Source organism: Macaca mulatta, chromosome 11, assembly GCF_049350105.2.
Source record: "Macaca mulatta isolate MMU2019108-1 chromosome 11, T2T-MMU8v2.0, whole genome shotgun sequence".
NCBI classification, from domain to species: domain Eukaryota; kingdom Metazoa; phylum Chordata; class Mammalia; order Primates; family Cercopithecidae; genus Macaca; species Macaca mulatta.
Window position 1 is genome coordinate 84,003,872 of NC_133416.1, and position 13,549 is coordinate 84,017,420.

At 35.8% G+C, this 13,549-nt stretch overlaps 1 protein-coding gene across 3 annotated transcripts in view; it reads left to right on the forward strand.

The window, feature by feature from the left end:
- ZDHHC17 (zinc finger DHHC-type palmitoyltransferase 17) overlaps positions 1–9,486 on the forward strand; it is an 88,650-nt gene extending 79,164 nt beyond the window's left edge. For 2 of the 3 annotated variants that reach the window (XM_015152293.3, XM_015152294.3), the window contains 5 exons: positions 1,637–1,730; positions 2,535–2,618; positions 4,167–4,324; positions 5,174–5,268; positions 6,635–9,486. In XM_015152293.3, coding sequence (XP_015007779.1) covers positions 1,637–1,730; positions 2,535–2,618; positions 4,167–4,324; positions 5,174–5,268; positions 6,635–6,773 — 570 coding nt within the window. In that variant the 3' untranslated portion in view covers positions 6,774–9,486. 3 annotated transcript variants of the gene reach the window in all.
- Positions 9,487–13,549: the final 4,063 nt, after the last annotated feature.

Below are 13,549 nucleotides of genomic sequence, written 5' to 3' on the forward strand. Positions count from 1 at the left end.
ACACTGTTCCACAAAGTATGCAGTGCTGATGTACTTGCCATATGGCAAACAAATTATATAGTCACTCAATACAGATAGCAGTTTCATTGTCAAATACACATTTGATGGCAAGAATAAGACTAATTTTGTCATCATAGCATAAATGTTTTATTATGTATTATAAGCCACATACTTCTTGTTGGAAAGAACATTTCCTATTATAAAATCTTGCAAATCAGCAGAGGTAGTTGTCATTATATGGGTATGCTTCACTTTGGTAAGTAGACAGGTCCCTAAGGCTTGTAGATCAGAGCTTTCTTAAAAATGAATTATGTGGTGATTGCACTTCGGCACTCCAGCCTGGGCCACAGAGTGAGACCCTGTCTCAAAAAAAAAAAAAGAAAAAAAAAAAGGATTACTTTGTAAGTGATCCCAGGAACCTCGAGACCAAGTCACGCCTTAGCCAGTTAGTCTGTTTTTCAGATTTTTGACTAGTGTTGCTGCTGAGGGTTGGAAGTGGGGATAAAAGTTGTTTGAATATCCTGCTGCCTTCTAAGTAGATTTAATCTCACAAGTGTGGTGAAGAGTAACTTACCCTTTTCTTTATTCCAGAGATAATTTTAGTAGATGTAAGAACTGTGTGTTCACTGTGCCTTTTCCTTTGTACCTCAAAATAGTGTGTAACCTTATGCAAACTAATGGAGAAATGGCAGTGCTTTTGTTGAAACACTGAAGTGTATTTATAAATTTTTTTCTGGCAAGAGTTAATAACTCCAGCTCTTTTATCATATATCTAGCATTAGGACTGCCAACCCTTTGAAGATCACCAATGAGTTTTTGTATTCACTTGGTCGATTTAGAGTAATGTAGGTTTTAAAAACCATTTCAAAATGCTTGAAAAACAAGACATCATAAGCATGAATTCTTTATTGCCAGTCAATAACTGAATAATGAATTTTATGTGTTTTTTTTTTTTTTTTTTTTTTTTTTGCAAGAAATGGTGACTTCTTAAACATGTTCTGCATTCTTAGATATGGTCATACATTTCAGCAGGAGAAATGCTGTACCTTAATCTGAGATCTCAGAAGGCACGTTACTGAAGAGAAGTAGATGTATATATGTTGGTTTTTGCTGGACTTGTTAATTTGGGAAAGACAAATATTTTATTGATGATTTTGAATTTTAAGAGCTTTTTAAATTCACTTTTAGCCTGACCTTCCTAGTAAGGAATAATTTTATTTTATTGAAAAACAACCAACATCATAACCATTAATCATAATGGGACATCATTTAGAAGACTGGAGATTGATGTGTTTTTATTACTCAGAAATTTGAGGGATGTGAATTAAACATAGCATCATTCATCACATCAAATTGGTGTGTAATTCTTAGTTTTTGTAAATTGATGGTTCAGTTCCATTCTTGAGAACATATTTTTTAGAGTAGCCTCATTCTTTTATTCTTTGTTTTTGTAGTTGAAATTTTATTAAACAAAACAATACTGATTTTTGGTTTTATTCATTTGGAAACCTTGATATAATCTTGTTTGAAATATATAGTTTTATTTTTTTTATAATTATATTTTGAGAAAATAAATATTCAGCTTTTCTCTCTTAGTACAATGCCTTTCATAATCCTTTAACATGCCTATTAACAGATACGGAAACCAGTGAGGTCCAAACATTGTGGTGTATGCAACCGCTGTATAGCAAAATTTGATCATCATTGCCCATGGGTGGGTAACTGTGTAGGTAAGTTATATTAGTAATTTCTTATATATCATTCATTTAAGTTACTTTAGGTAATGAATAAAGTATAATATTAAAGTAGGCAGTAGAAAGTTTATTACTCTACCCTTCATTTCCCCAGTTATCTTCTGGTTGACAACACAGCAACTCAGTTGAGAGAGGGAGGGAAAAAATTACAAAATCAGTGCCTGATATCTTTTCTCTGTCAGTTCTATCTGGTGCCTACTCTTGATAAGGAGACAAAAATTTTTTTTTCTAGTTAAACTAGAGAGATGAAGGTAGTAATATTTGAAATGATATTATGTGCAGAGGCAAAGAGGAATGACAGATAAGAACTGTACACACCTTACTGTTCAAGAATGGTGTAGTCTAAGGAGATAAACTACATGGTTTGAGAGATGCCCGGGAGATTTTATGAGGTGACAGAAAAGAAACATTACAAAGATTGTGTACCTCTGTTGAGGAGAAACCTTTGAAAAATTGGATTGTAAAGTTTATAAAAGAAAAGGTAAAATAGGGCTATTTTAAACCTCACAAAGAATAGGATTAGAGGTCAGAATTGTGATTTATTTAGTTCTTTGGGACTTGAACACCATTGTCATCATTATATCTTTGTGTGTAGTTGTAAACATTCTTACTGTAAGATTTTTATTAAAACATTTTTCCAGAAAACCACTTTATAAAATAATGAATGTATGTGTGATTATCATCACAATTGTAGCACACCTTTCATGGCATACCCCTCAAAGGTGCATTACCCGTTGTTTTTTCTTAGCTGAAAAACCTTGCTTCTGTGTCGTTCTTCAGGTGCAGGCAACCATAGATATTTTATGGGCTACCTATTCTTCTTGCTTTTTATGATCTGCTGGATGATTTATGGTTGTATTTCTTGTGAGTACAATTCTTTTTTTGTCTTTTTAAAACAAATTTCTGCATACTCAGATTATACTTACCATACTAACAAATTGACTAACAAATGACAAAAGTTGTTTAAATAAAATTATGGTTTGGATACCTTATGAAGCACAAAAGGGAAAAAAGATACAGCTCTATCAATTATGTCCAGTACACAGTATAAGCAAACAGTTAGCAATTAACCACCTTTTAATACTTGTGTCCTCTGGAAAACATGTGGTTTAATAGGCTTTGAGAAGCTTCTGGGTAAAATGCATCAACATTTTCCACATCATGTGCTTGCTTTACTATAGTAGCTTATAGATTAAGTGATTGTCCTAGTTCTCTTTCTCACCAAGCAGTTGGGAAAATATACTTAAAATTAAATTTGCAGAGAACTTGAAATATTTTGAAAAGTAGGTATAATTATTGCCTATTAGAGAGTATTAGTAAATATCAAAAGTTACCTTTTTAATAAGAAGTTGTTATTCCATTGTGGGTTTCATACCTTAAAGGAAATGATAGATTTTTATCGCATTGGGAATGCAATCTGGAAAGAGGATACATCACTTACGATGCCTCAGGGCTTGGTGTTGCTTAGCATAATGATGTATTAGATCCTGGTTTAAATACAAGTCTTGGAAGGATGATTTTCTAGTCTTCCTGCCCCACAGATATTAAAAATAATCAGTGTTACTGCCCTCATGAACCAAGGGAGGTTACCACCTCAGTTAAAGATTAATAGGAAGATTTGGTCAAAGAACTTGACCTCATTTCTGGCCCAGCACACCTTAGAGAACACTTTCTTGTCAACAACAGCAGTACTTTATAGCAGCTCTCAAAGAGCAGGAGATCTTGCATTAGAAAAAGCCTACCTTGACCGGGCGTGGTGGCTCATTGCCTATAATCCCAGCACTTTGGGAGGCCTAGGCGGGTGGGCCAGTTGAGGCCAGGAGTTTGAGACCAGCCTGGGCAACATAGGGAGAGAGACCCCGTCTCTACAAGAAATACAAAAATTAGCCGGGTGTGATAGTGCATGCCTGTAATCCCAGCTACTCAGGTGGCAGAAGTGGGAGGATTGCTTGGGCCCAGGAGGTCGAGGTTGCAGTGAGCCTTGATTGAGCCACTGCACTCCAGCCTGGGTGACAGAGTGAGACCTTGTCTCAAAAAAAACGCCCATGTCACCATCCTGTTAATGTTATATGCCCTCCTTCAAAAAAATCTCTTTCATATCTCCTCTTTTTGTAAAGAAAATGTTTTTTTAAGTATTGTGTGATGCAATACCAATCAAATAAAATTGTTTATTCTGAAGATACAGTGATTTTTTTTTTAAGATTGGCTACTGCTTTTCCATTTCTGTCTTTATGTTTTTTTGCTGAGATATAATAGGGTTATTTAAGAGTGTAAAAACATTTGCTATTGAATGTCATCAGTTAAATCTAGACCGTTTGACTATGTTTTCTAAATGGTGCCAGCACAAATGCCTGTATGAGGTGCTTGGATGATAAGATTGAGTAAATACAAGTACTTCTGTTCTGGCTTTAGACTGGGGACTCCACTGTGAGACCACTTATACCAAGGATGGATTTTGGACGTATATTACCCAGATTGCCACGTGTTCACCTTGGATGTTTTGGATGTTCCTGAACAGTGTTTTCCACTTCATGTGGGTGGCTGTATTACTCATGTGTCAGATGTACCAGGTATGTGCAAAGGCATTCTTTTTAGTGCACTAATTGAAGACTTTTCCATCCTTGCATAAAAGATAATAATATATTATCTTCCTAACCACTCCTGCTCTTCAAGGATTAATTTTATTTTTCAATTTAGTTTTCCTTTCTACCTCACTCTTGTGTTTTTAATGGTATTTTTACTCACAAATACTAATATTCAAAAGCTTTTTTTTTTTAAAAAAGGAATTTTTAAAAGCTCATTCTTAGAGAGGCTGATATGGAAGTTGTCTGTGCATGAATAGTGTCTATCCATGCACAGTATCAAGTAACCTATCTTTAAATATTTTTCACATTTAACTGGCTACTTTTCACAGTCAAATGATACCATGTAAACTAGCTTTGATGATTTTCTGATGGAAAACCAAAAACAGACTTTGTTGTTTTTATCTTTATCCTAGTTGTCTTCAAATTAATTTTTTTTACATTAAGTATTTAGAAAGAATAATGGTTTGCAGCCTGGCACGGTGGCTCACACCTGTAATCCCAGCACTTTGGGAAGCCGAGGTGGGCGGATCACTTGAGCCCAGGAGTTTGAGATCAGCCTGGGCAACATGGTGAAACCCTATCTCTTATTTTTTTTAAAAAAAAAAAAAAAAAAAAAAAAAAGGGAGACTTAGCCGCACATGGTGCCTGCGCCTGTAGGGGTTGGGGGCAGGGTGGTGGGGGTGGGATCACTTGAGCCCACCCAGGAGGCGTAGCTTGCAGTGAGCTCAGAATTTGCCATTGCACTTCACCCTGGGTGACAGGGGAAGGCCCTGTGTCAAAAAAAAAAAAAAAAAAAGAAAAATGAATAATGGTTTGCTTTTTCTTTCCTCTTAGATATCATGTTTGGGTATTACTACAAATGAAAGAATGAATGCCAGAAGATATAAGCACTTTAAAGTCACAACAACGTCTATTGAAAGCCCATTCAAGTACGTACATATTTATAAATTTAATATTTTCCCTGGTCATAAACATTTTCTTACCAGACTCTTAGTGATATGTAAAATAGCTTTTAAGCCTTTTTAAGATTTTTGTAGAAATAGCATCAGTTCACCATAACACCAAAACAGAATTCATCACATTAACTATATATAATAAAGTTGTGATATCTCCTTATATATTTTTTTCTTTTTAATTTTAAATTTGTATTCAGTCTGGTGCTTAGAAATAGTAGGGTCCTAAGTATACGAAATGTTTACAACTTTGAGTTTTACTGAAGTTATTACCAACTCTTTAGCTTTTGTGGTGCTGTTGATTATGGCATACTTCTGGAAAGCAAGCAGACCTTTAAATAAAAACAGAGTTAGTTGGGTAGTTTTGAGAATTCTCCCATAGGTACAAAAATTATATAAGGCATAAAACTGTCTGCTTTTCTTTTCTTTTTTTTTTTAAGACAGAGTCTTGCTCTGTCACCCAGGCTGGAATGCAGTAGCGCGATCTCGGCTCACTGCAACCTCCACCTCCTAGGTTTAAGCAGTTCTCTGCCTCAGCCTCCCGAGTAGCTGGGATTACAGGAGTGCACCATGCCCAGCTAGTTTTTGTGTTTTTAGTAGAGATGGGGTTTCATCATCTTGGCCAGGTTGGTCCTGAACTACTGACCTCGTGATCCACCTGCATCAGCTTCCCAAAGTGCTGGGATTACCAACATGAGCCACTGGTGCACACCCGGCCAAAACTGACTGCTTTTCTAAAGGTGTTACTGGAGTACTAACATTTCGTGAACTTATCCTTGGCATTTCTTTTTTAAGTTGTTATCCTTAAGTTCACTGCCAAATTCATGCTATTTATAGTTATTTTGTCTTTTTTTTTTTTTTTTTTCTGTTTTAGAAGTAGTTTGTCTCTTGCCAAAGAGCCACTACTTAAAGGTTTTTATCAAAAATTGCATTTGGAGCCAGGCATGTTAGGGCATGCCTGTAGTCCCAGCTACTTGGGAGGCTGAGGTGAGAGGATTGCTTGAGCCCAGAGTTCGAGGCCCGGCCGGGCAACATAGTAAGACCTCATCTCTAAAAATAAAAATAAAAATAAAAATGCATGTAACACAGGAAATATATGCACATTTGAATAAGTTTAAAATATAATTGTGTCTTTAAATTAGCAAAAGAAAAAATCGTTGGCAGAGCAGTGGAGAAACATGAAGGCATATATATTTTATAGTTAAAAATTGGTTCCTTCTTGCAAGTAACCTGAGTTTTTAAGTTTAGAAAAAAATCTATTTAACACGAAAATTATATTGAATTCATGTATTAAATCATTTGTACTGACTGCTGTGTTTTCTTTTTGGGGTGCCATTTTTAGCCACGGATGTGTAAGGAATATTATAGACTTCTTTGAATTTCGATGCTGTGGCCTCTTTCGTCCTGTTATCGTGGACTGGACCAGGCAGTATACAATAGAATATGACCAAATATCGGGATCTGGGTACCAGCTGGTGTAGCAACATCTTTATCCTATGAAGCATATTGCTGAGTGGTGCCTGAAAATTGTGTCTGTCCGTGTCTCTCTCTCACTCGAATCCACATCCTTTGAACAAGAGCATGCTATGTGTAGGGCTAACGGTGAATTTTACAGTCTTTTTTTCAACACTTTTATTAACAAAAGTAAACATGGACAGAACACACTGCCATTTCTGGGAAGAGTAAAGATGATAAAAATAATTTTAATGGTTCTTAATGTGGAAATTCACAACATACTCAACTTTTGGGTTTTGTTCTCACAGTATTTTTCACAAAAAAGGTAAACTTACTCTGTTGACAGACATGGTGTACTGATCAGAAATGTTCAGTTTTAACTAAAACTAAATTTCTGTTATTTGGCTAAATGTTATGATGCAGTCTAGTAGGAGTATTGCATCTAATTCCAGGAGCATTGTTTTAAGTTGACTAGTATTATGTACATTTTAGAATGTACACATAAATACTGTGATGAATATCATGTGATTGGGATCTACTGTGATGTTGTCTTCAAAGGAAGGAGAAAATAATGTTCACAATAAAATGTGCTAACAATGTTTTGTTCCTATCAGCTGTTGCAAATGCTGATATATTTCTAGTTCAGTGAAATAATCTGTAGTAACCTTGCTCTGAGGTTTTACGGTCTGATAATGAAACACTTGCATGAGTATAGTAAGTCATGTTATTTTGTTCAAATTTAAAAGCCCTACTAAGTGCATGATACACCACATAGAATGTATACTAGCAGATACTATCCAGTGGAGCATAAATTAGAATTTAATTTGATGTTCAAAAACAGTTCCATTTTTAACAGTTAACGTGGTATTTTCAAGAAAAGGCAGAATAATGCAAAATTCTCAGTAATAGTGATACATGGATATACTTCTTTTTAAAACCTCAGCTACAAAATAATTGTAGACAAAATAATGGCATTTAACTAAAGATGGAGCATGATCTGTGTACATAGCACATGTGAATATAAGAAAAGCTGATGGTATATTCTGGTTTTAATAAAATGACCTATCAGAAAGTAGAATTTCATCCCCAAGAGTATTTCACTTACCCAATATTGAGTAAGTTCTGAAACAGTTTTAGAAAAGATTTTCTTTTTGTTAAATGTGATGCACTGATCAGTTTTTGTCACAGCATTTTCATACCCTCATGGTGGACTACTAGTCACTGCTTCCATAAATTTTGTTTACAGGGTGAGATTTGGTTTAGTCATCTTAAGTGCTGTAGCAAACTGTGGTTCGAGCAACCTGTGGGAAATCTGTGAGAGGGAATGGGGTGGGAGAGGGTGGGGGAATGGTGGTCAGACTAAGAACAGATCCTAGACCAGTGTAAAGAATGTGTATCTGTATATAAATAATTTATCAAATAGTTTTCTCTTTGTGTCGGTATGTGTTAGTGTTTTTAAAGCTGCTCATTTCATTTTATCCAACCAAAAAGAAAAGGGAGATAACTAATGAGCTTCTAGTGATGTTCAAAATTGCTGTTAATAGGCATTATACCCTGCAAGTTCACTGCATGTCTGATGCTTGGTAAAACTAGTCTTCCCTGTAAAATGCAGATTCCAGGTATTAAAGCAATCTAGTGGTATACCCGCCCCTTGCCTTAGTAAGAGGAGCAGTGAAATGTATATAGTTGATGTTCAGTATTTCCAAGTACCATTTTTATATAGTAGCTTATTTAACCATAAGTCACACATCAAAAAAAGATTACCCTTAGTGTATGTGTTTTAATATTAGAAAACTGGCATATGTACTTTATTTTTGAAAAGGGAAGAGATGGGTGTGGGGTGGCAATAGCATTGTGCCATTTTGTCATAGAATGTAAAAATTGGTTAACTTTACAAATGTCAGCTAGTTTTGACTACTAATTGGGGGAAATTTTAGATAATTTTTAAATTCAAAGTTATTTATAAAATGCTAGAATTTGTTTTAATTTTTTGTATTTTGAGCCACTTCACATGAAGACTCAGTTGCATTTTTATCGAATACATTTTTATCAACAGTTAAAGACTATGGTGGTTTTTTCAGAGTTTGGCTAAGAATGTTGTTACCATCTTCTTTGTTTGTGGTACAATATTCTTTTCAGTGCAAAAGAGATGTCATTCAGTTAAACAGACAAAAAAAAAAAACCCCTCTAGATGTGTAATTACATGGAAAATACTAGCAATGTGAATGCTTTTGTAGTAACCATCTTGTAGTACCTGTGAAATCTATAACTCAAATGGTCAGATGATCAGGAGCCAGCTATGAAGCAGTATACCATCTCTTTAATTATTTTGTAGGTCCTGTGTGTGGAACCAACTATAAACCCAGTTCTAAAGTGGTGTATGATGGTGAACCTTTGGGAATAGTTCTTATCAACTTAATTGGATACTTTTAGCAAATAGCAACTTAATTCTCAGCACTGAACATGAATTACTTCTTTGGAGTTTTTTTCATTCATATTTTTATTGTTTCCAGGAATTTATTTGATATTAATGGGCATAAAACAGCATCACTGTACTTAAGCTATGGATGTTTTTATTTTATATTTTCTTTATTTATAACTGTGCCAAGTATTATTTTGCTACTTACCGTGTTATTCTGTGGAAAGAAAAACCTGTAAAGTGTTTAATAAATTAGCCCTCCTTACATAAATTAAATGTCAAAATTTTGTAAAATATTAATCAGAATAAATACTGACTCTTAAGTGTGTGCTTGTTTATGATTTCACTCAATTTGCTTCAGGAAATTGATGAAATGTGATAGTGGTACCTATGATATGAAAAGATTATACATTAATATCCTGGTTAACTAGGAGTCAAGTGGCATAAGAACTTGGAAACGTAAAAGATAGTGTTAGTAGTCTAAAAAAAAAAAAAATTCCAATCCTGTGTGTATGCATGTGTGTGTGTATTTTTTTTTAAATAAAGAATAATTTTTTTAAGAATTTTGAATTCCATGGAGTTAATTAGGATCCTCAGGGACTGTATGAATCTCCAAGTTTTAAATACGTCTAAATATACTAAAGAAAATACTGCAAAATGCACGATATAAAGAAAAATATTGCAGAATGAAACGAACCAAACGTTGATCTCAGTTACTTGAGAAGGTATACGTGGCAGAGAGAACTTCTCTATTTGGGACTTTAAAACGCAAAAATTATTAAGGAACCATTTCCTGTTGTTCCAGTGGTTGTTAATGGTTTGAGAACCCAGTGGTATTAAACAGGAATATTTTCAAGTTGGACTAATATATCCGTAATTTTATGAGATTGAAAAAAATGCCCCACGAGCTGTCTGGAGTTCAAGGAACAATATCTTGAACAACTGTATAAAGTAAAGCAAGCCACTAGTTTTCATTCCACCCAAGTGTTTTCCTCCTCATTGTCTACTTTTTCTCTCCTAGTCCTTGCTAGATTGATAGATCATACCTGATATGGATGTCTGAGTCTAGGAGTTTTTAGACATAATTGGAAACAAGTGGTATATACCAGGACAGAAAATCTTAACATCTTGTCAGAAAGTAAAGTGCTTATCAGAGTTTTCTATTAAATATATTTATGTGACAAAATAGAAAAGCTATAATTCCAAGTAGATTGAGCATTCAGAATGTTCCTTGGTCTGTGTCAGCTAAGTCAGAAACTCAAGGAAACCAGACATGCCTCTTAGAAAACTCTTTTGCCTTTGAATTGGATACGAATGTTTTACTCAGATCAATTTTGCTAAAACTGTTACTCATTTACTAGGACTGACAAATATTTTTGATAGATGGCAATGTTTTTAGATTGTATCCATTCAAAGCATCAGAAAGTCTCATTGTTGCTGCTGCTTGGATCTGTAGGTTTACAGTTTTCATCAAAATTTGGAAATTTTTCAGTTACTCTTTCTTCAATTATTTTTCCTCCCCTCCTTTCAGGAAACTCTAATTTCATATATGTTAGGCCACTTGAGATTGTCTTCCAACTCACTGATGGATCCTTCATTGGCTTTTAATATTCTTTTTCTCAGTGTTTTTTTTTTAGATAGTTTCTGTCTTTAAGTTACTGGTTTTGTTTTGTTTTGTTTTTTGCAATGTGTAGTCAATATCATTCAGTTTATTTTCATCTCACATTTTGTTTTCACCTACAATGTTTGATTTGGACCTTTTAAAATACCTTCAGTGTCTTAACTTTTTGAAAACATGTAGGTCTAATAACTTTTCATATCCTTACCTGCTAATGTTTACATTTGTCAGTTCTGAGTTGGTTTTGATATTTTTTGCCCTCATTCTTGCATGCCTGATAATTTTTGTTTGGATGCCAAACACTATGAATTGGGTGCCTGATATTTTTGTGTTTCTATAAACTCTTGAGCTTTATTCAGGATACAGTTAAGTTACTTGGAAAATCTGATCCTTTGAGGTCTTGCTTTTAAGATGTTAGGCAAGACCAAAGCATTGCTCTTACTGAGGTAAGAGCCTTCTCTGTACTCTATCCAAAACCCCAGGGAGTCATGTTTCCCAGTCTTGTTAGTGGAACAGGCACTATTCCCATTCCATGTGAGCACCAGACAATGTTTGCTCCACACCTTTTGGATGGCTCTTTCCCTGGCCTTAGGTAGTCACCTAACATGCATGTTCTATCAGAATTCAGCTGAAGACTTGCACGGTGGGGTGGTGGTCTGTATAATCCTAAAGTTTGCTCTATCTAATCCTCTCCAGTCCTGCAAACTCTAGCCACCTGGGTCTCCCTGGACCCAGCTCTGTCTTAACTTAGGGTGGCTTCTAGCTCCACCTGTGTTCTTCCTTGTACTTCAGCCTGGAAACTCAAAGCAGTAAGCTTTGGTAGTTGCTGGGACTGATCTCATTTTTTTTGCCCCCATGAATGGCCTTTGTTGCCTATAATGTGCAGTGTCTTGAACATTTTTTCATGTAATTTGTCTTGTTTACAGTGAGAAGATAAATCTGGTCCCTGTTATTACATTTTGGCTTTAAGTGGAAGTCTGAATTAAAATTTAAAAATTTTTAATTTCTAATACAAAATATTGATAGAGACAACTGTCATAGCAAAAGCTCTTTGGAGTTCTCAATAATTTAAGAATATTAAGGGGTCCTGAGATCAAACTGTTTGGAAACCACAGGTTCAGAACATTTCCCAAGATGTTAATGGTTCCATGGACAACTAATTCAGTGTAAGGCTCTCTTCAAATTAAAAGACTTCAACCATAGGCTCTCAAGGCCTTCAGTAGCTAGTGTGCAGTGTCAGCCTACAGATCTGTCTCATTTCTGTAACACTCCCTAAACTTACTTGATCGAGAAGACTTTTTTGGCACTAGAGTTGCCAGCAGTCCTCCTTAAATATACCAAACCAACATAAGGGGTAGTTTTTAAAATATGTATTTTGTGACATGCAGCACTTTAATATTGCATTCGGATTACTTTGGGGCTGCTGACATCCAAATGACCAAGTGATTCCTCCCAAAACAGTCTGGCCCAAAGCCAAATTCCTTTTTCCACTCCTGGAACCACTGGAAACTAATCTCACAGTGGAGTAGCTGTTTTGCCATGGCTCCCAATTTAATCAAGAATGATTTAAAATATGAATGGATATCTTATTTTACCAGACAGAAATCTCAAATTACCAGTCACCTGGAAACTTCATTTACATTGTTTTTCCTCTTGAATATCTACTAGCAACTCCAGTAGAGTTTGGGAAACATGGTAGGAATGCTAACAAACTACCCCAAAATTTGGTGATCTAAAACATTTTTGTTTGTAGATCTGCAATTTGGTCAGGGCTTAACAGAGACTAAAATAATCTGAAGGCTGCTTCACTCACATGCCTGGTGGCTGACATGACTGTTGAATGAGATCTCAGCTGAAGCTATGGCAGTAATATGCCTACATGTGGTTTCCCCATGTAGTCAGGGCTTCCTCAAGAACATGGCTGAATTCCAAAAGTAAGCATCCTAAGAGGAAGAGGCAGGCAAAAGCTGTATTGTCTTTTCTAACCTAGCCTTAGCCAAAACACTAAGAATGAGTCACTAAGGTGGGCCTTTATTCAAAGAAAGGGCAATTAGACTGTCATTTGATGGGAACGTAAATAATTTGTGGACATGTTCTACCACATACAGAATCAGAAGTTAATAACTCCTCTCCTTCAGCCTCTTTTATTGCCAATTAACTATTTCCCATCCTGCTTAACTACCTCTCCTGCCCCACTGTGATGGAGCTGGTATGCCTCATAAAACACCTGAAGTTGCTCAAGGCTATGATGTGAAATAAGCACCCAGTACACCGTCCACCAACTTCCTCCCACTTTGTTTCTGCTTTTTTTTTTTTTTTTAATGTCATACATACCACATCCCCCTTAGCTTTTCAAAAAAGCAATATATTGGCCGTGCATGCCCGTAATCCCAGCACTTTGGGAAGCTTAGGTGGGCAGATCACTTGAGGCCAAGAGTTCAAGACCAGCCTGGACGACATGATGAAACCCCATCTCTACTAAAAAAATAAAAATTAGCTGGGTGTAGTGGCATACCTGTAGTTCCTGCTGCTCAGGAGACTAAGGCACAAGAATCGCTGGAACCCAGGAAGTGGAGGTTGCAGTGAGCTGAGATCACACCACTGCACTCCAACCTGGGCAAAAGAGCGAGACTCACAGTGTAGTATGTTAAAATGAACCTCGGAAAAGATTAAGATGTGTTCACGGCTGGTTCAATTTTACTAACACACTAACGCAGCACAGATACACATTACACCTATTACACACCCTGCTCCTGGGGGTGAGG